The following is a 24,271-nucleotide window of genomic DNA, read 5'->3' as shown; positions in this document are numbered from 1 at the left end:
TTTAGAGATCCATGATAAGCCCCTGTGTAATTTAGGCTCCATTTTTCTGTCTTTTCCTCCATTTCTTCTCTTGTCACCTGGCTGTCACTTAGGCAGTGACATGTCCAAAGCTTGTCCTTCTGTTTCTCCCCCTCTTTTCTTGCTCCCCTACGTCATTTAGCTCCTTCACACCGTGCCTCTGCTGGCGCTTCACCTTCTACTTTTGTGCGTACTCGGATATTCTTTGCCCTCTTTGCCCTTCCAGTGGGCATCAACATCTTTGGAGAGAGATTGAACTGGATTTTACTCCTGTCCTTCCTTAAATTGTCTTTAGCTTTAGTCTACTCTGTCTATTTTGCTTTCCCAACTGCTTAAAGAAAATGTTCACTTAGTCATTTGATTATTGCTTCAAACTTAAGCCTTTGTGACTTTCAGACATACATGTATGTATAAGTACATGTACTTATGTCTGACATGACATGCTATCCAGTAATATCTTCTTATTCATGACCTTCAAAAGGCCGTTTTAATATTTCTGCATATTCCTGTATGTTCTCACAGGTTGAACAAGTGGTTGGAACCAACTTTTTTCTATTATTATTTTTATATAATGCTTAATAGATCTTTTATGCTGAATATAATCATGTGGAATTTTTTTTTTGGCCCAATTTATTACATGAGGCATATTAATCAAGCAACATGACTATTGTCATCAAGGAATTGGTGGAAAATGTCATAGAATAAAAAGTAATCCCTGCCACAGTGATGCACACAACTGTCTTGTTATAGAATGAGCTTTGCTATATAAAACAGGGCTGTGCAATAGAAACATGATATGAGCAATATATGTTATTTAAATTTTTCCAATAGTTATGTAAAATTTTTTTATTTGAAATTAATCTTAACAATACATATTTAATCCAGTATATCCAAAATGTTAATATGTCAACTTGTAATCAATAAAATTTTGAGCTATTCACAGTAATATTTTTTCCTGTTAAATCTTTGGAATTCAGAGTGTGTTTTATGTAAAGCACATGTCAGTTTGGACTAATTACATTTCCATCGTCCAGTTAACCACACATGACTGGTAGCTCCCAGGCAGGTTGAAGTTGCAGAGTAGCAAACTCTAAAAGTTTCACAGGATGAACTGGATATCTGATAGAGTCCAGTATTTGCCACAATTGCTGTATGTTCTGAGGGTAAGAAAAATCAAAGGTTAGTTTTTAAATGTACTTGAATGAGTTAAATATGGCACTCTCTTTTAGTATTAGGAGAAATAATTTGCTCTGTTTTGTTGCCATTTCTATAAAAATGAATTAATACATGTAATTTCATTTTTAAAAGTAATGCTTTCTTTTAAATATCTCATAATTAACTGGATTATATAACAGTTTCTTCTAAGCATATGGGAAGAGAAATAGTCAACAACCAAATGGGCATTTAGGTGTGGTAACGTTAGACAGTCAGGGTTTATGTCTGAGCAAGAGTTTTAAAGGCCTCTTTGGAACGGGCTTGCAGTGCAGCAAGGGAACAAACACAGTTACAGGCGGAAGAAGCAGGATGCGTGCGGCCTCACAAGGGTTGAGCAGTCTGGTGTTGTATTCTGCGCACAGCAGACTGCTTGCTCTATCCAGGAAATAGTTCTGAGATTCAGTTGGAAAAGGAGATAAGACCCCCCTTCCTTTTTTTTTTTTTTTTTTGGCCTCAAAGCCTCAAGAAACTTTTGGTTTTTTTAGGGTGAGAAAGGAGATATTGATTGACAAAGTTTAAATTTCAGCAGGGCATAATAGTTGGAGAAAATTGCTCTGGATGTGTGGGTGATTAGGGAGAAGGTCAGAACCCTGGGCAAACATTCCATTCAGCAGGTGACTGCAGTTATTAATACCAGGACAGAGTGTGATGGAGTGAGCTGTACAGATGGATGGAAGAGGGGTATTTATATAGAAAATTTACTGATAAGAACTGCTGTCCATTTGGGTATTTTGGGTCAGGGACAAGTTTAGGGTCAGTAGTGACACTAATACTTCTTCACCCAGCAGGTCAAGAAAGAAGGGGGAGGTTTAGATTTTAAAAATAAGTTTTATGCTAGAGGTGTAGAGATTGGCTGTTTTTAGAACATGTGGCTATTGAAGTCCGGAAAGACTTGAAAATAACATTTGAGGGTTAGATAGAAAGAAGTTTGGGGCGAGTGTAGAAGTTGATGTGATTACAAAGAAAAAGCTACCGGGGATTCGGAAAGGAGGAAGAGAATGGAATCCTGAGAGCCTCCAGCATTTGGAGGCCTTGTAGAGCTATAGGAGGAGCACAGGTTTGAGACGGAGGCGTGGGAAGCCTCAGGAGTTACCAGGAGAAAGCGGCCATCCTAGAACTCAAGGTAGGACACTCTGTGAGTGAAATGCCGGCTCTAAGTGCCGCGACAAGGCCAGAAGGGTAAGGCCCGAGAAGTTACAGGAGCTTCCGAGGAGTGGCGGTTGCGCAGCCACCAGGCCCAGCTTACGTCTCGAGACAGCCCAGGGCCTGTCTGTGCACTGCCCTCACACCGCAGCTTTTGTTTTTTTAACCATTCTAAAAGGACTATAAACAAGAGATCTGTATGCCAAAGACTTCTACAGCCCAGCTGCCAACTAACTACAGGTATAAGGAAAAGGAACAGATCATTAAGTGTTTCTAGACTGGGGGAAAGGCAGGCAAGTAGGAACGACTTGAAGCCAGATAGGACTGACCAGATCTTCAGAAAGCAAAAGAGAAAAAAATACTACGTATGATTTAAAATAGTCCTCAGACAATCAGCTGATCAGACCGTTTAATTGAGAGCATACTAAATGCAGATACAGGCATACTCATTTATCATCAAATTGGTATGATTTTAGAATACATTCTTTTCCTTATTATATTGTAATATGCATGAGTTTAACTTTGTACTTGGCAAGGCAGTTTATTCTTTATTTTAGATGGTACAAGAAGTGTTAAAAAGTGCCATTCCTTTTAATCCACATTTAGTGATAGATGATGGTGATAATTATATGGATTTTTAATGTTTTGTTTTACAACTCGCAGTTAATATACATCAATATAGAATTAGTATATGAAGTATTGTATTTGTGTATGAATATATAGCTTCCATCTTTAATGTTCTCCCTCATATGATATTTTCCAGTATTAAAAAACCCTTATTTGATTTGAATAAAAATTAGTCTGTTTATGCTTAAGAAGCATCTTAATCTACTTGATACTAGCATTTCTTAATTTTGTCTCTTACTTTATTTTGTTAATTTCAAAACCTTATGTATAACATCCAGATAAAAATGTTTGTCTTTGCACTGCAACGCGTCTCTCAGTTGTTATTTTCCTTTTTGGTTCTTTTCAGCAAGTATATATTGAACATTAACTAGGTGCCCAGGATTATCATTGGTATTAGGGATATAAAATAAAATAAGAACTGCATATGGTCTCAGGTAGATGTAGGCACAAATAATTGCAAAACTATTTGATTAAATTTAATGTGACTAAAATTAGATTAAAGATAGTGTAATGTTTTTATTGAGACCTTATTCTGATTGGATATCAGTTCAATGTGGATAATTTCACGTGTCTGAAAGATTTACCATGAAAATTCCCTTCGAGTGATTTTTTTAAACTGTTAAGTCAGAGAAATATTAAATTCTTATACAACAATTTCGTTGTTTTACTGTTAATTATAGCAAAGGAAGATGCAAACTGTGCAGTGTGCGACAGCCCGGGAGACCTCTTAGATCAGTTCTTTTGTACTACTTGTGGTCAGCACTATCATGGAATGTGCCTGGATATAGCGGTCACTCCATTAAAACGGGCAGGTTGGCAATGTCCTGAGTGCAAAGTGTGCCAGAACTGCAAGTAAGTTTTAATTTCAACTCAAAGGTGTGTATTGAGTTTAAGACAGACCCTATTATTAGGTCCTAAAGGTTTGTGTAAATATGGTAAAGGTTGTTCACTGCTGTAGCTGTATTCGTTCACACTGACTCCATCGTGTCTTTAAAACTTGCTAGGTATTTATTAACTTTTATATTACTTTGAAACAAGTCTAAACAAAAAATAATTTTAACAGTTTAAATTCCTGGTTGCCTAAAAAGCCAGTTTAAATTTGCCAACAATTTTAAATGAGTGATTTTAACAATTAAAAGCAAACATTAGAAAAATAAAGCAGCTTTTTTTCCCCCCCTTCTTCCTGAGGGACACTGGGGGTGAAATTTAATAGGAAAATAAACCACTAACTATGGAAAGTAGTTATTAGAGTGAGCCAAAGAATCGGTGATAAGTTTCAGTTTCTATTCCAGGAGGAACAATTAATACTAAGTCTACTGTTTTAAAAGAAATTTCCATATATCTGAAAGGCAGTTACCTTCACTGTAATCCTGAAACAAAATGTTATATGGATGTAAATGTTTGCAATGGGGTTATCTTTTCTTGTTTGTTTTATTCCATCCTTTGATCATTGCTCCAGTCTTCTCTGTGATTTTTTTTTCTCATGCTACTAATTAATTAGCATGATAATTTGGGGACGTTACCTCCATCTACGGCCATCTACGGCGTCTTCAAATTGTTTACAAGCTGAGAACTTGTATAATAAGGAGAAATGATGCTTACTATTGCCACGTTCAGTCTGTTTTATTTGTAATTTAATTTGACAACAATAAGCATCAATATCTTAGAATTAAGTGGAATAAATAAGACCGTGTGAAAATATCAGTAAACACTTAGTTGATACCTTGTATCTATGCCTAGCTTCTTGAGAAGGAATAAGAGAAAGTGAAGAAAACAGTGCTGTTCTTCTAGGATCTTTCCACGTAGCTGAAGAGAGATACAATGTGCAATTTTACATGTAGAATTTATTAAATAAGAAATTACTGAAGGCCAACTAACCGATCTTCCTTTTTACTTCTGTTTATCCCCAGGTTTTATTCACCGGTTCCTCTCTCAGCTCTTCTTGCATTCCCTAGTTTTTCTTTTCGCCTCCTCTTGAATTAAATTCTTAGTTTCTGATAGGGATGAACAGTCAAGAATCAAGGCAGAGACTATGGACAGGACAAGGGCCCAATCTTCGGAGTAAAAAAGTGTTCAGGGAAAGATTTTAGGTTTTTAATTACAATTCTTAATAATTATGACAAGATTATTATTCTTGTATCTGTTTATTTAGCATTTATTATTTAATGGATGTTCTTAGCTCTTCAGCCAGAATTATATTTAATTCTCATGTTAATCTTTGATTTTCATTTACATTTTGTACTTGAAGCCAAGAGGACTCAAGTCTGAGTTATTCAGGAGTCTCACAGCTAGAAAAATAGAAGTCTGAATGCAAATGTAGGTCGGATCCAAATCTGATCCTGTCTTTATTATATCACACTGTTCTTCCAGTTCACTGTGCTAGGATTTGTTCCTTTCCATGCAACATCAACTATTGGTTACAGCTCCTTGCCCAAAAGAGGATGGGTATGGGATGTTTAAAAAATAAAGATCAAAATCACTCATCTTGCCTTAACCCCTCCTTCTCTGCAGGAATCCTAAAATGACCAAAGCAGGTTCACCACAGGTGAACGTTCAGTAAGGATAATCCTTTAGAGACCTTTGGAAGACTGTCTCATCCTCTGGAGGGTTTGCACTGTCATTATCTGGGCATAGGCAAAGCTGACACTGAGGGCATTTTATGAACTGGGCAGTTCCCAGGACAGATTCTTCTCATGATTACTTATGTCACAAACATAAGTTTAAAGATAAGGCATCATTAATGCTATCTTATTTTTTAGACAATCGGGAGAAGATAGCAAGATGCTAGTGTGTGATACGTGTGACAAAGGGTATCATACTTTTTGTCTTCAACCAGTTATGAAATCAGTACCAACCAATGGCTGGAAATGCAAAGTAAGTTGTTTATTTTTTTAAGAAAAATATCATCTGTATGTTTTTTTTAATATATAGAGCAGACAAATCAGATACCTATTCAAATCTGTATATTACATTCAACTTACAAAAATTTAATTGATGTATAATTGATATACAGTAAACAGCACACATATAAAGTCTGTAATTTAATTAGACACATGTACATTCATGAAACCATCATCATCTTCAAGATAATGAACAAATTTACAACCCCTAAAAGTTCCCAGGTACCCTTGGGACGTCCTCCGTTCTCACTGTTCACTGCACTGCTCCCTCTGATTTTCCAGACAGTGTGGTTTCTCTCACCATAGATAAGTTTGCATTTTCTAGAATTTTATGTAAGTGATGTCATATAATATATACCCTTTTCTTTTGGGGGGGGGTGAGCATTTTTTAAAACCCAACATAATTATTTTGAAATTCACCCATAATGTTGCACATACCAGTAGTGATTCCTTTTTGTTGCTGAATAGTAGAAGTACCAGAATTTGTTCATTGAGTCACCTAGTGGTGAACATTTGGGTTCTTTACAGTTTTAGGCCGTTTTCAAAAGTGCTGCTATGAACCTATCATCTAACATATATCGATATGCTACTTCATGGCTAAGGAGTTATTTCTGAATGATTCACCTTTAATCTTTGAAACTCTTTGAAGTAGGTAGTATTGCTGTATGTAGATACTAAAATAGGTATAATTTTTAAATCTATTAATTTAAAATCCAGAAATAAAGCAGAGTATATTTGGTTAGATTGACTTTTAGATGATGTTACTTTGATTTTACATGTATATATATTTGTGTGTATTTATGTATAAACTTATATTAAATATTTGGAATCATTGTACATGCATATGTATATTGTTCCTCCCCCATAGTAGTTTTAATAAGTGCTTATTCATTTAGATCTCTGTTGTTTTTAGATGTAAAATTTCTCTCGGGTTTTGAGAGTTAGGATCTGCAGAGATTTTCCCACTTCTTTTTCATTACTTATGATACCAGTCTTTCTGCTTGGTAGAATGCTTTTAATAAGGTGTATTTTCAGCTATTTAAATTTTTTTCTAGGTAGTCGTTCAGTCAGTGATTCTCCCCAGTTCCATCTCTTCTGTTGCCTTTGCATCTTTATGATCTTGAGGTGTTGAAGTCTGAGTTTCTCTAAGCTTCCTGAGGAACTTATGGAGGCTCTGTTGTCTGAATCTCTAAATGGTATAGGCTAGCTGAAAGCTCTACCCACTGGGCAGTTAGTACAGTACTGGATAACAACAAATTGAGAGTTACTTGTTCATGGAAGCCAAAATATTCACATTCTTAAAGTGAAAGTAGAAGATGAGAATAACAGGTTTACCTTCAATTCCCAACTAGCTGAATAAAACTATTTTCTGTTAGGAAGTTGTTTACAAACATTATTTACTTTGACTTTTCTTTGAATGTTCTCTAGGATGAGTCAATCATAAAAATAGTTAATTTGCTTCCTTTGACATACGTAGGGTAAAGTAATAAATTTAGAACTGGTGAGGGACTAGCAATTAAGTGAATTGCTTGAGTTACTAATTTGCAGAGGTAGAAGAGAGACTAAAATTCAGGTTTCTTGTATTACATTTCAATAGTTTATCCAATATATTATGCTCCCTGTGCTATCATACTAACTTGAGCAACAGAGTAGTTCTTTTTTCCCCTGGGCAAGAAGGGGGGCAGCTTGTGGGCTGGGCTTGTGGGATCTTAGTTCCCCAGCCAGGGATTGAACCCATGCCACCTGCATTGGAAGCACAGTCTTAACCACTGGACCACCAGGGAAGTTCCAAGGAATATTAATCTGATTTTCATCTATGTTAGGATTTGGATCCTAGAGAACTAAAGACTAGATCCATTGGGCATCTCTACATACCCCCTCAGGCTGAAAGTTTTTTTTTCTTTCTAATGTAGTCTTAATTTCACAGGGTAGACATGAAGCTAGGCATAAAGTTCTTTGATCTATGGTAATTACACTGGCTTAACTTAGAAAATAAACATTAATTGAATTAAAGTAATTTTGCTTTTTAAACTACATTGCCAAGATATGGTTTAATAGAATGGCATTCTTTGTCTTTAATAATGTTCATATAAAGAATGCCTTTTGTATAATAAGTATTGTATAAAAGTAGTTTGATAAAGCCAGGACTGGGTTTACTGGTTCAGAGTAATCGGACCTCAAAAGTGCCAACCAGCAATTCCTTGCACGGCTGATGTAATGAATAAAGTGATACTCAAAAACTTCAGAAACCTTTTGGTTCACAAGTGCACTGTAATGGCACAGTTGAAATCTGTAGTAAGCGGGGGTATTAATTCAATTATTTCTAACACGCAAGCGTTTCTCTTTTTAAATGACCCATGTGCTGTTTGCAGTTCCTGTTGTCAGGTGATGTGTGTGAACAATCCCCTGGCTCCGCGGGTGCTGCTCACTGCTGCCCAAGCAGTTTCCCTGTGCGGTCCACAGTCTCATTCTTACTGTGCAAAATCTTGCATCTTTCACATGTCTTAGAGAGCACTTGGGACTGACATAACAACAAATACAAATGCTAAGTGCAGTTGAAAGTGCAAGTGTTAGTTGCTCAGTCGTGTCCGAGTCTTTGTGACCCCATGCACTGTATAGTCCGCCAGGCTCCTCTGTCCATGGGGTTCCCCAGGCAAGAAATACTGGAGTGGGTAGCTATTCCCTTCTCCAGGGGATCTTCCCGACCCAGGGATTGAACCCGGGTCTCTTGCACTGTAGGCGAATTCTTTACGTCTGAGCCACCAGGGAAGCAGTTACATTTTATATTAACTTTTTTAGAAAATTGACTGATTGATTGATTGTCTTGTGGGACCCTTGTTCCCGACCAGGGATTGAACCCCAACCACTTGACCGCCAGGGAATTCCTGTATTTTTTAGAGTTAGCATTTCCATGAAAAATGTCAGGTTCTCAGGAAACGTAGAGCGCAGAGAATACACCTGCGGTCTCCCTGCGCCCTCGCACTCTAGTCCCAGGGATACAGAAACGCGCTTCTGTCACCTCTGCCCTTGATTTTGCGCTGGGGTTCCCGGTGGTGTCCGCATCCTTCAGGCTGGAGGGGCGTGGCCTCCAGGAGCGGGAGCGGAGTGGGCGGGGCCTTTAGGGGGCGGGGCGGAGACTGAGACGGTCGTTGGAAGCCGAGGCGCCTCAGGTTTCCTGGAAGAGGCGCACTCGCGCGGGGCTCGCAGGCCTTGAGGTGGCGCCAGCCTGGGGCTGCTTCCCGAAGCTACCTGTGGGGACGCGGTGCTGGCCAGTGGTGCGGTAGGTGTTGGTGGTCCCTCCTCGGAGAGTCCCGGAAAGGGCGGCGATCCTGCCGGTAGGTTCCCGGGAATAGGGCCTGAGTGGGGCGGTGGGAGCAGCCGTCGGGGGTCCGCGCCCCGCGCCCCGCTCCACCCCGTGGGAGCGCCGGCACCTGCACTGCCGGCGCGCACCTGGTCCTAGGGCGTGGGGCGTAGCAGGGCGGGGCCGAGCCCGCGGGTAACTGCTCTCAGGTGTGGCCGCCTTGGGAGGGCGACCCCGGGGCGGAGGAGGCTCGGTCTTCTGCAGCCCCGGAGCAGTTGCTTCCTGGCTGCGGGACCGGGCGCTTCCGCGGGTTGTCCCATGGTTTGGTTCGGTTCCGGGTTGAAGAAAGAAATCTGCGTCGGATGCGTTTGTATGTTTACCCTTAATCTCCGCCACCGCTCCTCTTTTTACTTCTCTGAAGTAGGAAGTTGAATTCGTGATCTCTTTCCTTCGCTTTCCTTAGGAAGAGATATTTCAGACTATAAATTTACCTTTGATTATAGCTTTGGCTGCACTCAAATTTTTTGTACTGGTAACTTTAGGCACATTTATTTTTTTAGGTTGGACTTAAACATATTAGATTCTGCTTTAATTGTGTTAAATCAGACAGTTTCGCTGGTGTAGCTTTATGACCTATATTTGGATGCCCTCCAATGGTGACGTTTTAAACTTGTAGTATTTGTGTTTATTAATTAGACGAAGCTCTTTTTCTCTGTTTTTGGCTGTTTGATTCAACAGCATATTCAGATGTAGTTATAATTGACCACTATCAATTTCTCCTTGCATTTTGCTCTTTTTTTTTTCTTTAAAAAACTATTTCGTGCTGGTTATTAAGCAGGTAGGTCAGGCTGATGATGATCTGCTTTTTATCAGTGTAAAACTGTACTCTGTATTCTGTGTATGCCCCCTTTTTGAGAGGAGGGAACCAGATATTTTGCTTTGCTTGACAATATGGCCGTGCGGGGTTTTAGTTTACACGTTGAATGTGATCTTTTCACATCGTTATATTGGATCCTTCTGTGTCATTTTAACTGTACCTTTTGAAGGGTTTAATAGTCAAGCACTTAGATTAATGGATGTAATTGAAATGCTTGGCTGTTTTAAGACAAGTCTGTTTTAGCTTCCTGTTTTTCAGTTCTTTTTATTCCATGCAATGATTGCAATTCAGAATCATATTTTATGAATATTAAGTTATAAATGAAACTATAAAATTTTTTGCTCCTGTTTCCCGTTGAAAATGAAGAAATCAGAAGTTTTCTCTCTTCCTTCTGTCCTGAGTTAACCCAGACTGTAGACCATGTCACTTTTTCTTTGGTGGGGGGAAAAAAAGTCTCTGTAGTTTCCAATGTCATCTCACCACTACTAGTCTTTTGGAGACATGGTTATGCACCTCTATTTTTAAAAAATCTTAAATTTTCTGGACTCTTACAAACATGAAAGAGACTATTGCCTTCCACCTATGACATGAACTTCGTCTGGCAGAGTTTTGCATTACAGCTTTTTTCTTTTTACTCTGGAAACTTTTTCTTTCTGTGTTGACTGTCATTCTCCTTTTAGGCCCAATGGAAAGACCTAGAGAAGTGTTGATTAAATTCACCGTCTTTCTTTTTTTTTTTTTTTTTTTTCGTCTTTCTTTTTTTAAAACATATTTACCTTCTTTACATTCTCTTTAATAACTTTTAGTAGCATCTAGGTAATTTTGTTTCCTATTTTAAATCATTATCTTCTTTGTCGTGGTTTTCATTATCTTGGAAAATGTGTCCAGAATTCTGAGTTTATTTCTGGAGGCTGTTTTCTGGCTTCCTTTTGTGCTGCCCTCTTACTGACTTGCTTTCTGTAATTGCTGCTGTTTTTCACAAGGCAGAATTATTTATAATACTGCTGAGGATGAGGAGATAGGGCAGTGTGTTTTGTTCTGTTCTATGAAGGTATTATAAAGTGATTAAAAAGATTAGGCAGTGGAGTCAAATCTCAGGTTTTTCACTTAGTAAATACAAGATCTTTGGCAATTTATTTGATTTCTGTAAGCCAAGTTTCATTCTGTAGCTAAAGTACTTACCTCACAGGGGTGTTGGATTTAGTGAAACGATTGTAAAGTGCTCAGCATATTGCTTGACATAAGTGCTCAATTATCCTGGGAGTTTTTCATAGGAATACTTATCCTCTGAGCAGTTTGAAGAGTGATACTCTTTCTCTGCTGTTGAATTCTTTCATATCTGTTTATAGTTTTGAGTCAAATTCAGACACTGTGGTGGAGGCTGGAGGTACAGGGCAGCTAGGTTTGCCTTCCTGGGGGTGTCAGTCTGTTGTGGCTGTATGAACTCAGGTAAGGATGCTCCTTTCAGGATCTTGTATACCAGTCATTGTCCCGCAGCTTTCTTTTCTCTATTTCTCTCTTGAGAATGCCAGTGTGTTGGTATGTGATGCATTTTAAAAGGCTTTATTTGGAAGTAATTTCAAAGTTTAAAAGCAAGAAAAATAAAAATAATGCCCATATGCTATTTACCTAGATTCTTTAGTTGTTGGGATTTCAGCAGGGTCATCCATGCCCTTTCTCCTTTCTACCTCCTCCCTGCCCACCCCACCCTATGTATTAATATTTTTTTCCCCTGAATCATTTGAAGGGTGAGTTACACACACCATGTTCCCTTTACCCTTAAGTACTTAAATGTGTATTTCCTAATGGGATAATCTTACATAATCACCACACTGTTATCACTCCACACATTTACATCAATCTAGTCTACCCTTCGTATTTCAACTTGGCACTTGATTTAATGTCCCATCCAGTGTTTCCCTCTTCCCTGTAGGTCCTAGGATCTAGTCTAGGGTCAGGTGTTCCATTTAGTTGTCATGTTTCTTTAGACTCCTTTAATCTGGAAAGTTTCTTAAACCCTCCTTTGTCTGTTTGATATTGATAATGTTGAATAATGGAGTTTTTCCTCACATACCTGGGTTATTTGTTTTAATCACAAATGGAACTTTGCTCCTTTCGTCTGTGTCTGACACATCCTCACGATTATATAGTCACTCATTCTTGGCCAGGAGACTGAGCAAGTCTGTGCCCTTGGCAGGCCCTCACCTGGATGCACCTGGAGCTTCCCTCTCCCTCATAGGCGATGTGAGTTCTGAGCATCTGCTCAGGCTGCTGTTTTTCCACTGGTTTTTCTCTCTTGTCTCTACAAGTGTTCTGTGAGGAAACACTTGAAGACCTTGCAATATCTTATTGCTCCTCAAAATTTTCTCCATGATGATACGAACCAATGCCTGATACAGTGTTTTAACCTGTTATCTGTAAAATACGCTTTTCCAAGTAAACATTTACCTGTCAACCTCTGCATTCTATTGTAATCCAGAGTCCGCTCTTCTTTCACATGTTAAAATTCTTTATATGTTGTCAGTACTGACCCATGAATTCTTGTTGCTGTCAGTAATTTACTACTGTACCTGATTAGTTTTGTGCTCAGATTGCTCTATTTTGCCTTTGGTGGTCTCTCCATTCTGGCTCCTGTGTCTTTGTGAGATGTCCTCCCATTTATGTGAGCACTTCATTATATTTGGGCATAGCAAGATGTTCCAAAGTCATCTTCTACCTTCCCTGCCCTGGAATCGGTAGTCCTCCTTTCTGTAAATAGGCCATGTTCCTGTAGTGGAGGTGGGCTGCTGGGTGTGCCCACTGCTCTCTGGGTGTGTATTGCTCTGTGGGTGTTTGCGTCTTTGTCCTCCCAGCAAGTGAGGCAGGAACTACATGCCTGTACACACACTTACACATGTGCATGTGTACACGTACACACGTAAGTGTGTACTCACATATGGACATCACTTACAAATGATGAATTTATACCAGTACCCCAATTCTGATCCCTCCCGCGAGTTCTTTGCCTGCCCTCATTCTTACATATCCATTCTTGTATAGTGTATGGTGAGAATCCTTGTGCTTTGCCTGTTATTCTCGAAGTGTTTTTAATTTGTCATTCTTGACTTCTTTAGTTTTTTAAAAGTACATAGGATATTAACATTGTTTCAAAAACTTTTGGTTTCTCTTTCCTGTGTGTGTGTTTTTTTTAATGATAAGCAAATATGTTTCCCTTTTCTACACTGAAGGTAGCATATTATTATATGTGCTCTTTGGTATGTTACTTCTTTTACTTATTATCTGGAATTCATTTCAGTTTATAGAAATCTTCCTCATTCCTTTTTTTTTTCCCCCTCCGTATTTGAAACACAGTTTTCAACCTGTGTTCTATGCTTCAATATTTAGGTAGTTTCTAGTATTTTACGTTAGAATGATTCTGTAGTCAGTAACTTTGTGCATACGGGTTTTTGAATTGTTGGGAGCAAATCTCTAGAATAAATTCCTAGAAGTGGGTTTGTTGCCTGGGTTGGGGGGATAAATGCATATGTAGTTTTGTTTGGTATTGTCAAATTCCCTTTCATGGGATTTGCGTCAGTTCCTGTTGCCGCCACTCATGTGTGAGAGAACTTCTTTTCTACGTTCTTGCCAATAGGGTGTCATATTTGGCTTTTGATTTTTTGCCTGAGTGAAAAATGTTACCTTAAATGTAGTTTAATTTTCATTTCTCTCTTGAGTGAAGTTGGCCATGTTTTCTTATGCTTAAGGGTCATTTTCACCCCTTTTTATGAGTAGTCTTTTCTTGTGTTTTGCATGTTATTCTTGAAGATTTTGACCCCCACCCCACCCCAATTAGGAGTTCCTTGTATAGTCAGGATATAAGGTCTTTATCTGTGTTGTATGATGCAAATATTTTCTTCCAGTTTCTTACTCGCCTTTTGACCTTCGTCTGTGTTTTTGGGTTTTTTTGCCGTATAAAAGTTTATTTAAAAAGAAAAAAAGTTTATTTTTATGTAGTCAGCTTTCTCAATCTTCTATTGCTTCTGGAGTTTTTAGTTAAAATTAGAAAGCCTTTGCCTATACTGAGGTTATATGAGAGTTCATATTTTTTTTCTAGTTTCTGCATTATTTTTTTACATATGACTCTCTAATCTAGTTTTAGCAGTATCCCACCAGGCTTCTCTGTCCATGGGATTTTTCTGGGCAAGAATACTGGGGTGGGTTGCCATTTCCTCCTTTGGAGGATCTTCCAGACCCAAGGATGGAACCCACATCTCCTGCTTTGGCAGGCAGATTCTTTACCCCTGAGCCACCTGGGAAGCATATGAACTCTAGGCTCCATGAAAAATCTTACTGGAATTTTTATCAGGGTTACTTTAAATGTAATGTTGATAGTGACATCTTGATGTTAGGACATCCTGAGAACACGGTATGTGTTTCCATTTGTTCAAGTCTGGTTTAAAGTCTTTTAGGAATGCTTTCTAGTTTTCCTTGTATAGGTTTTAGACATTTCTTTGTTGTTGTTCAGTCGCTTAGTCATGTCTTCCTCTTTGTGACCCCGTGGACTGCAGCACGCCAGGCTTCCCTGTCCTTCACCATGTCCTGGAACTTGCTCAAACTCATGTCCATTGTGTTGGTGATGCCATCCAACCATCTCATCCTCCATCATCCCCTTTTCCCACCTTCAATCTTTCCCAGCATCAGGGTCTTTTCCAGTGAGTCGGCTCTTTGTATCAGGTAGCCAGAGTATTGGAGCTTTAGCATCAGTCCTTCCAGTGAATATTCAGGATTGATTTCCTTTAGGATTTAGGTCCAACTCTCACATCCATACATGACTACTGGAAAAACCATAGCTTTGACTAGACGGAACTTTGTTGGTAAAGTAATGTTTCTGTTTTTTAATGTGCTGTCTAGGTTGGTCATAACTTTTCTTTCAAGGAGCAAGCGTCTTTTAATTTCATGGCTGTAGTCACCATCTGCAGTGATCTCGGAGCCCACAAAAATAAAGTCTCTCACTGTTTCCATTGTTTCCCCACCTATTTGCCATGAAGTGATGAAACCGGATGCTAGGATCTTCCTTTTTGAATGTTGAGTTTTAAGCCAGCTTTTTCATTGTCCTTTCTCCTTTATCAAGAGGCTCTTTAGTTCCTCTTCACTTTCTGTCATGAGGGTGGTGTCATCTGCATATGTGAGGTTGTTGATATTTCTCCTGCAGTCTTGATTGCATCTTGTGCTTCATCCAGCCTGATGTACTCTGCATAGAAGTTAAATAAGCAGGGTGACGATATACAGCCTTGACATACTCCTTTCCCAATTTGGAACCAGTCTGTTGTTCTTTGACCGGTTCTAACTGTTGCTTCTTGACCCACATGCAGGTTTCGCAGGAAGCAGGTAAGGTGGTCTGGTATTCCCATCTCTTGAAGAATTTTCCACAGTTTGTTGTGATCCACACAAAGGCTTTAGCGTAGTCAATAAAGCAGATGATTTTATGGAATTGTTTGGCTTTTTCTGTAATCAAACGGATGTTGGCAATTTAATTGCTCGTTCCTCTGCCCTTTCTAAATCCAGCTTGAACATCTGGGAGTTCTCTTAAGTTTCTTCTTAAACATTTTCTCTATTTTGTTGATGTTACAAATTGGGACTTTCATTCATTATGTCTTTTAACTGGTTATTGTTTGCGTATGTGAATTCTATTGAATTTTCATTACTAATTTTATATCCTGCTATTTTGTTAAATTCTTTTATTGTATTTAAAATAGATTCTCTAGGATTTCCCAAGTATGCTGTCAGCTACAAATACTGTTAGCTCTTCTCTTCCTTTTCTTGCCTCTGTTTTCATTTGTTTCAGTGTTTACCTTGGTTCAGAACCATGTTAAATAGTGGAGATAGTAGGCATCCTTGCTTCCTTTCTGACCTTCTTGGGAATGTCTCTAGGATTCCCCAGTTAGAAACAAAATGCTGGCTTTTGAGTTGAACTTTATGTGTATCTCACATTAAGGAAATACCCACGCTTTTTTATTGTCTGCAAAGTGTTGTTTTTTTTTTTTTAATTAGGAGTGGATTTTAATTTTTTTGCAAAGGCCTTTTCAGCATCTAGTGAAATAATTTATCTTCTCAGACCTAATAATATGTTAAATTTTATAATCAGGTTTTCTAATATTTAACCATCCTTGCATTTTCTTTCAAATAAACTCCACTTGGCATGGTTTTATTATTTTCTTAATTTGCTATTGGAGTTTGTTTTCTAACATTTTAGGGTTTTGGCATCAATATGTATCAGCACATCCACTTTATAATCTGTATACAGACTTTAGCAGATCCGTGGTTCATGCTAGTTTCTCTTTTTTAGTGAACATCTCTCTTATATCAAAAGATAACAGCAGCTCAAGAAGAAAGTTCTTTTTTATTGGTGATTTAGATTGCAAAGTTGGGGGTTGGGTAGTGAGCGTCCCGCAGTTTATGAGCCTTGTGCCCTGGATGTTAAGGCCACCTCTCTCACAGGCCCAGAAGGAGGTGTCGCAAGCCTCTGCCGCCTGCCATCAGTAGTTCTTTGCTAAGGATGGCACCACTCTCTGTTCTGAAAATACGATCAGCCATATTGGATCTTGGTGTTGAGTGATTATTTTCATAATTTCAGACACCTAATCATTTGGAGTGGATCACTGTTGTTTCCTTAGCGCGAATTCTTCTTTTTAGTTTCTGAGCTACACATAAACAAACGGAATTCCCTAGCAGGACCATTTTGCTTTCACAGTAGGGAGTGGAGCAGAACTTACTCAACACAAGCTGCTTCCTGATTCTGGATCGTGTTTCTTTTTTTGAAGTTTGGATTGCCATGTTTTTGGTTTTCTTCCCCTGTTTATGTTTTCTTGGATGTCTATCCCCTACTTAGACTTCCAGGAAGTTTTAGTGTAAATTGAATGATACCAGATATTCGAAACAAGCAGCTTTTTCAGAAACATACACCCTAAATTTAGTGTCATAAAAATTAAAGTTTAATGTATGATCTACAAATGTTGCATTGATTTTTTACAAAGATGCACACCAGAACTGCAGTACACACGCAGAGCAAACCGTTTCTGTTTCCATCTTTCCCGGTGCTTAGAATTGCAGAATCTGTGTGGAGTGCGGCACGCGCTCTAGTTCCCAGTGGCATCACAGCTGCCTGGTCTGTGACAGTTGTTACCAGCAGCAGGAGAGCTTGTGTCCTTTCTGTGGGAAGTGCTACCACCCGGAACTGCAGAAAGACATGCTTCACTGTAGTATGTGCAAAAGGTAAGGAGACACAGTTGTTCTACTGAAGTGTTTGTGTGTGCTTCTATTCACGTAGTCATGTGCTCTGCCGTGTATTTTGAGATCCAAGCTTTTGTCATTCCAGTAATCCTTTTAGTACTGATTGCTGTTATAGATGGAATTAAATATGTTTTTCATGAGTCTGAAAGACATCATGATGTAAGTGGGCAAAAAATAAGACCAGAAGCAAGCATTGGGAGGGCAAAAATAAAGAGAAAATAGTTTGAAAATATGGTTGTTTTTTTGTTTGTTTTTTTTTTTTAAGTCAACACCTTTGGTGACATCCAAAAATGACATCTCCTCCTCTAGAACCCAACGACTGTTAACTCCTCTAACCTCTCTTCTGTCACCTTAGCCCTTTCTGTATCCAGTTTTTCAGTCATTATCTCTTTTCCTTAGGTATTAATTAAAGTTTAAATTAGAACATTTTATTTAAATATATTTATCATTGCAGATGGGTTCACTTAGAATGTGACAAGCCAGCAGATCATGAACTAGATCTTCAGCTCCGAGAAGAGTACATCTGTATGTATTGCAAACACTTAGCGGCTGAGATGGACCCCTTGCAGCCAGGTGAAGAGGTGGAGATGTCTGAGCTTCCTGCAGGTACCTGTGAGACGTTTTTTATGATCATGTGCCAGGCAGCCCCCAGTGTATCACTTCAGTACAGTGAGGGACTCCAGTTTCTGTACAAGTGTTCTTGGTAATCTCAATCTCATGGCTACCATCTAATCTAGCATCTTTACAACACTCACCTTATATTTTAATTCCAAGACGAGTGTACTGTCCTGTTTTTTGGGCCAATAAGTGGAAATTCCTTAATGTTTGGCCATATGACCTAATTTGCACTTCATACTCTAGTTTTATTTTACTCCAAACAGATTTCATGTAGTTTTATTAGTATACCATTGATTATAAATGTAATAAGACTCTTAGATTATAAGGGGAACAGACCTGCTTATCAGATTGGTTTTCATTTTCATCATCATGAGTGGCAGCATCTATAAAAGTTCTAATTCATCATCTGCAAGGGGTTTAGATAGACATAGCTTGGTTACTAACATTTTCTTTCTAGTATGCCATCAGTATACAGTTGTGTGATGTCCTTTTAAAATAGTAAAATGTGAGTTACCTTTTTAATTCATTATATTTTCCATATTTGAAAAAATAAGATTATGTATTTGGTTCAAAGTAGACAAATCTGAAGAATTCATGGCATTTTTAGTGATAATTTACTCCCATTAGAACAAGGGAATGATTGTTGACTTAGCAAAAACAGAAAAGCTCATTCTAAGGTAAAGGATGAATAATTTTTTGTTAAGATTATAACAATGAAATGGAAGTTGAAGGCCCTGAAGACCACATGGTATTTCTGGAGCAAGCAGTTAATAAAGATGTTGCTGGTCAGGAGCCCACACCTGGAATTGTTCCAGATGGTAAGGATGTTTTTGGTGATGGATATAGTCTGTTCTCTGAAGAAAATGTGTGTATAGAGTGAATATGTGAACATATACTGAAACTTTAATACCCTAAATAAAATTTTGCCAAGACATCCTCATGTACTAAATTATTTAGAGAGGTGCCTTTTTAAGTAAAATAAACTTCATTAAATTTTTATAATTTATTACAGTTAATCAGGTAAAGAGCATGTATATATTATAGCTAGCTGTAATCTAGATTTAAATAATGCTTTGTTTAGGGATCAAGTGATTCTCATTAAGAAGCAATTTCTTTAGTTATATGATTACTAACTAGAGCTGTTGCTGATTGTGAGATGTTGCATGCTGAGATAATGAAAGATTCATTGTTTCAGATTGTCTAAGCAGTCCTCTTGAGATTATTTCAGTTATTTCAAGGATATTTCAGTTATGGTTTTTGCAATATTAGTAATAGCTATTATTGTACCTGAGGATCTGAAATGAATGAGAGATCAGATTGGGGAAAAACCACTTATTAAATTTCATCTTGGTCTCCCCTCAAAGTCCCTGTATGTGATACTGTATGTTATATAGGTTGAATTGATACATAAAAAGTTCTTGAGATTTTTTGAGGTTAAATTTATATTTAACAATTGTCATTGAAAATTATACTTCATAAAAATGGAAAGTGAAGAAAAATAAGACAAAACTATAATAGTCTTATCATAATACACAACCAGATTCCTTGTTTCATCTTCATATCCTACTTCAAATGAATAGTAGTAACAAGATATTTTATCCTTGTATTTGAAATTGGTATTTGGCAGTAGGATAAATATCTTACTGAAAATATTGTTGAGAAAGCAGCGTTAGAGAAATACAGAAATTTTGACTCCTTTCTGGAGCTCCCACAAATGTGTTATTCACAGCAGTTCACGTCCATCCTGGAGAGCAGCAGAGGAGTAATCCAGCAGAAAGTTGTGACGTGCGTGGACTTCTCGTTTCTGGTAAGCAGCACATTATGTTGTTCTGATTGAGTTATATCGTTACACCTTTATGGTCACTGTGCAGATTTAAGTCATTGTCTTCTCAGTTCATTTTTTCAAAGTAGAGAATTGTTCAGTACCAGAGAATTGATTACTATTGCAGTATTCACATTATGGTAGTTAAATCTGTGGTTCATTGATCCTTTTCTTGTAAACATTTGGTAGTGGATTTCTAAAGCAGAAGTAGAGCATGTTTATGCTCGTAATCCTTCCTGCCTAGCTCAAAGGAGAAAGAACATACTCATGTTTCGTGTGTGTCTCTTTACTGGTGAGACTTGCGGTACTTGGTCTCCTGGTAGCACGTAATTAGGCATTCCAGATGGCACTAAGATCAGTTTGTTTTACTGGAGTCATTCAGATGGTGGAACTTTTGGTTTTAAACCTATAAATGTTTACTTCATTTATGTGTATTTTCTGTTTTAAAATTTTTTATCACTTTTTAAACATTTTTGAAGCACTTTTGTTTTTAAAAATTTTAGTATGATCAGATCTGTTATTTGCTGTTTTCTTTTCAACTATAGTCTTTTAGTAAAGCAGGAATGAGAAGTGAGGTTTCATCTCGATACCAGAACATATAAAAATTTCAATCACCATGGTAAATAGTAAATAAGGAAATTAGTATCCTTATTAATGTGCCTTAGAAATTAACCTTGATGGCTTTTGAAAGAAGTGCTGTTTATCGTCAGTGCTCTTACTTAATAGAGCCACTTAGGGTTCATGTCAGTTGAACCTCTGACCTTACTCTTAAGTATATTGGGTTAAAGTTTTAACACACTAGTACCCTGATTTAAAATTTACTGGTCAGTGACTTTAGATAAATCTGATGTCTAATTTTGTTTATTGATTTGTTAAGTCTCTTTGGTTATATAGATGATGAGGAAGAACAAGAATTATATCTACACCCCCACCCCCACCCCCCACGCCAAAAATACGTTGATTGTGTTAGCAAGTATAGCTAAGTAAAATAAGTCTTTTCTGTCTATGGTCATTACTTTTTTCTGTCTACAGAAGCTTTGTTACATCTTGTGTCTGCTTATTGCAAAATCCTTTTTTGGACTAATCTTAACTCTTCAAACTTGGACATACTGTGTAATATCACTGAGCCTCATTTTCCTAACTATAAAATGAGTATAACTTTACCTACAAAATTTTAAATCCTTTTGTAAGTGCTCAAACTGTAAAACATTATATATGTATAATGGTTATATTAGAAATTGATTCTGTTTCAATATTCCTACCAGAAATTACCTTAAACTCTGGGGATCCTATTAAGGCAGTGTAGGTTTTCTGGTCTGATCTGTGACTTATTCTAATCCATAAACCCTGGTGTGTGTTGACACTTACTAAACTTAATAATTGCCTTTCTTGATGAATCCTTTCTGATTTAAGGTGTGATTTTAACCAAAAGTAATGTTTTGGAAGCCTTCCCTCCCCCATCTTTTTTTCCATCCAAGCCTATTACTTTTAAACCATAGAGCTACAGACATTTAAGGCATTGATGTTTTATACCTGCTCATAGTTAGGAATTTTAAAATTCATACGTACATTAACATAATAGATATTCCAAATTTTATAGAATCATCCCAAGATAAAATGAATCCTGAATCGGAAAATCAGATTTCTCGTGAAGTTGATGGTGAAGCATTAGAGATGTGTCCGAAAGTGACGCGTACTTGTGAATGTCCAAGTGAGAATAGCATGGAAGTGACCGAGAGCGTTGAAGCCCTCCCTCCCCAGCTGGTTGTGCTGCAGGAGGAAGTGCAGTCGCTGGAGGAGCCAAATGTGGTGGTGTCGCCGGAAGAGTCTCGGCCTCCGGAAGTCACCATGGAGTCTGTCATTCTCCCTTTAGAGACCTTAGTGTCCCCAGATGGGGAAAGCACTTCTTTATGCTCTACAGAACACTTGGCTGTAGAAAGGGAACAGAGAGAAAACCCTGAGCCTTCTGCATTTATGGACTTGGAAGAGGCTCCTGCAGTTGAAAGTCAAGTGAAAGATGGCTTATGCCAAGAGGGCAGATCTGTACAACGATCATCTGAGACCGAGCCATCGTCTTCCTCAGCAGCGGACACAAGCAAGGCTCACGTGTCTTCCTCTCCAGCACTTTCTTCCGACTTGCCTTCCCATGACATGCTGCACAGTTACCCTTCCACTCCCAACGCCTCTGTTGGAAACATCCTGCCAACCACGTACATCTCAGTCACCCCCAAAATTGGCATGGGCAAACCAGCTATTACCAAAAGGAAGTTTTCTCCTGGTAGACCTCGGTCCAGACAGGTATGGTGATTTTAATGATTCTGACAGAAAAGATGCTGGAGCAATTCTATAAAGTAAAACAGTGTATGTGTAGCTTTGGTTTTGAGGGCAATTTTTTTCTGTCTTTAGGTGGAACTCAGACATAATGTTGACGTATGTGCTTTGGCCACTTAAAAAAAAAATTACTATTAATGAAGACTAATTTATTGAGCTTGAAATGATCTTATTGGAATTAAAATGCAACCTATTAGAAACCACTAAAAATTTTTTTAGTTCTATGCTGTAGGAACAATAGAGCTTTAAAAAAGTAAAGTTTTGGATTTAGTGTAACTTTAAAAAAGTTTTGGATATAGTGTAACATTTATTTTTCCCCTCAGATGTATTTGTTTATTGGTACTATTCATTATACATATTTTAAGTGCTTAAACACCAAAATTTACTAAGGGAATTTTTCATGCAGGAGGATTTCTCAGTTTGGTTTTCCTGTTGTTGACTTTTTGTGAAAAATTTCAATGGTTTCATACACAAAAAATTTAGGGTTATACTGTTGATCTTCAGGAAGTGAAGAGAGTTCCACAATTATTCTGTAAAGTCTTGTGGGCTCTGTCCTTGATGGGTGCATTTCAGATCTGTTTCAGTGGGATTTGAGTGAAACTGCAAGGCACAGTGAAGATGCTGTAGCTAAGATTTATGTGTTCCCCCAAATTCCTACTTTCTGAAGTATTTTTAGAAAACAGCAAGATACTAAACAGTGCAAAGTGTTTGGTCACAGTAGTAGTTTGGAGTTTTAAGTCTCATTATTTAGATTGCCTTTAGTGATTTAAAGTTTAACTTTTTATAGAAATAATAGTATCTGGTCATCTAATTTTGTAATGCTAAAGAAAAGTAGAAAGGTTAAATTGAATTTTACTTTAATGTGAAAATTAGTGTCTTCTATTTAAAATTCATATATATTTTATTTTTTAAAGGCAGCAGTTTATACCAGAGGCAAAGGAGTTGCCACATGAAATTTACATATTTCTCTATGGCAAAGACACACACAGTAAATGCAAACACTCTATACATGCCTTTCTCTAAGTATTTTACTTGGTACTTATTTTGTCTTCTACCAAGAGAGATTTTTCTTTTCAAACTAGTTCCTCCCTAGTTTTTTATTTTATTTTCCTTTCCTTTTTTGAATAGCATATACTAATTGTGTAGTTTTGGCTCTGAAAAGACTTTTGCAATGGAAATTTGAATCTCTAATTTTGGTTCAGAAATTTACAGCCTTTAAGGATTTTACATCATAAATATTCCTATTAAATTTTACTGATAACTCTCCTTAGAGTCTTCTGCTCCAACTGAGAAAACATTATGATAATTTTTCTGTTGACTTATGTTCTAAAATGGTATGGGAGTGTGTGTGAGAGAGCAAGTACATGTACTTTTTTCTTCCTGGTTCATTCCAATTTATATGAGCCATGTCTTCATATTTGTTACTGCCTCTGCTATGTTCTGTTTCAATTCTGGTCGGAGTCTCCTTTCTAGTTAGCTGCCACTGTCTGATCACCACCTCACAAATTGCTGCTGATCTCAAGCAGCTTGTCGGCCATGTTTTAGTTGTGTAGGAAACGGCCTTCACTTGATGATTCAAAGCTTGTTGATACACTGATGTTTTGATGTGGAACAAGGTACTCTTTTTGTATTACTTTATGAGAAAATATTTAATGAAAACACATGATGGTGATCTACTTCAGGTACTCATGTACTAATTGCTTTCATGGTAATACTGAAAGTTGCTATTAAATCTCCTGTGAAATATGTTTTTAGACACATTTGATTGAAGTATTAAATGTATAAAGAAAACTTAAGTACTTTTAAATGTACTTTGATAACTCTATAAGAATTTTTTCTTCATTTTACCTTTCCACTGTTTTTTTTGTTGCTGACATATAAGTGGAGGCTTAGGGATGTACGCAGGTTCTAAGACTGACATCTGCTGAGAGAGTTTCATAGAGAAGGTGAAATTTCTTCAGCAGAGGAGGTTTTCAAAAATAGTACTTCATTAGATCATAACCACTTGGCCATTATGTTGTGAACTGAATTTCTTGTTTTCATCGATTTAAGTAGTTTATTAAGAACCTTAGAATTTTATAATATACTTGTGTATTGCAATAGCATTTTAAATGACGTGTTTTAAATTAACAAATCAGTTTCATCGTGTA

The 24,271-nt window shown here is 37.6% G+C and overlaps 1 protein-coding gene across 13 annotated transcripts in view; it reads left to right on the top strand.

The window, feature by feature from the left end:
• KMT2C (lysine methyltransferase 2C) overlaps window positions 1-24,271 on the top strand; it is a 257,991-nt gene that overhangs the window by 141,930 nt on the left and 91,790 nt on the right. For 12 of the 13 annotated variants that reach the window (XR_006334856.1, XM_043871872.1, XM_043871871.1 and 9 more), the window contains 7 exons: window positions 3,684-3,855; window positions 5,763-5,877; window positions 17,163-17,332; window positions 17,805-17,956; window positions 18,673-18,786; window positions 19,698-19,775; window positions 21,391-22,088. Coding sequence is in view for 12 of the 13 variants with exons in the window: in XM_043871872.1 (XP_043727807.1) it covers window positions 3,684-3,855; window positions 5,763-5,877; window positions 17,163-17,332; window positions 17,805-17,956; window positions 18,673-18,786; window positions 19,698-19,775; window positions 21,391-22,088 (1,499 nt within the window). In the remaining variant the exon portion in view is untranslated. The remainder of the gene's footprint in view (window positions 1-3,683; window positions 3,856-5,762; window positions 5,878-17,162; window positions 17,333-17,804; window positions 17,957-18,672; window positions 18,787-19,697; window positions 19,776-21,390; window positions 22,089-24,271) is intronic. The other variant, XM_043871868.1, reaches the window with a different exon arrangement.

Source organism: Cervus elaphus, chromosome 18, assembly GCF_910594005.1.
Source record: "Cervus elaphus chromosome 18, mCerEla1.1, whole genome shotgun sequence".
NCBI classification, from domain to species: domain Eukaryota; kingdom Metazoa; phylum Chordata; class Mammalia; order Artiodactyla; family Cervidae; genus Cervus; species Cervus elaphus.
Note: the sequence above shows the minus strand (reverse complement) of the source record. Positions and strands in the feature narration are given on the sequence as shown.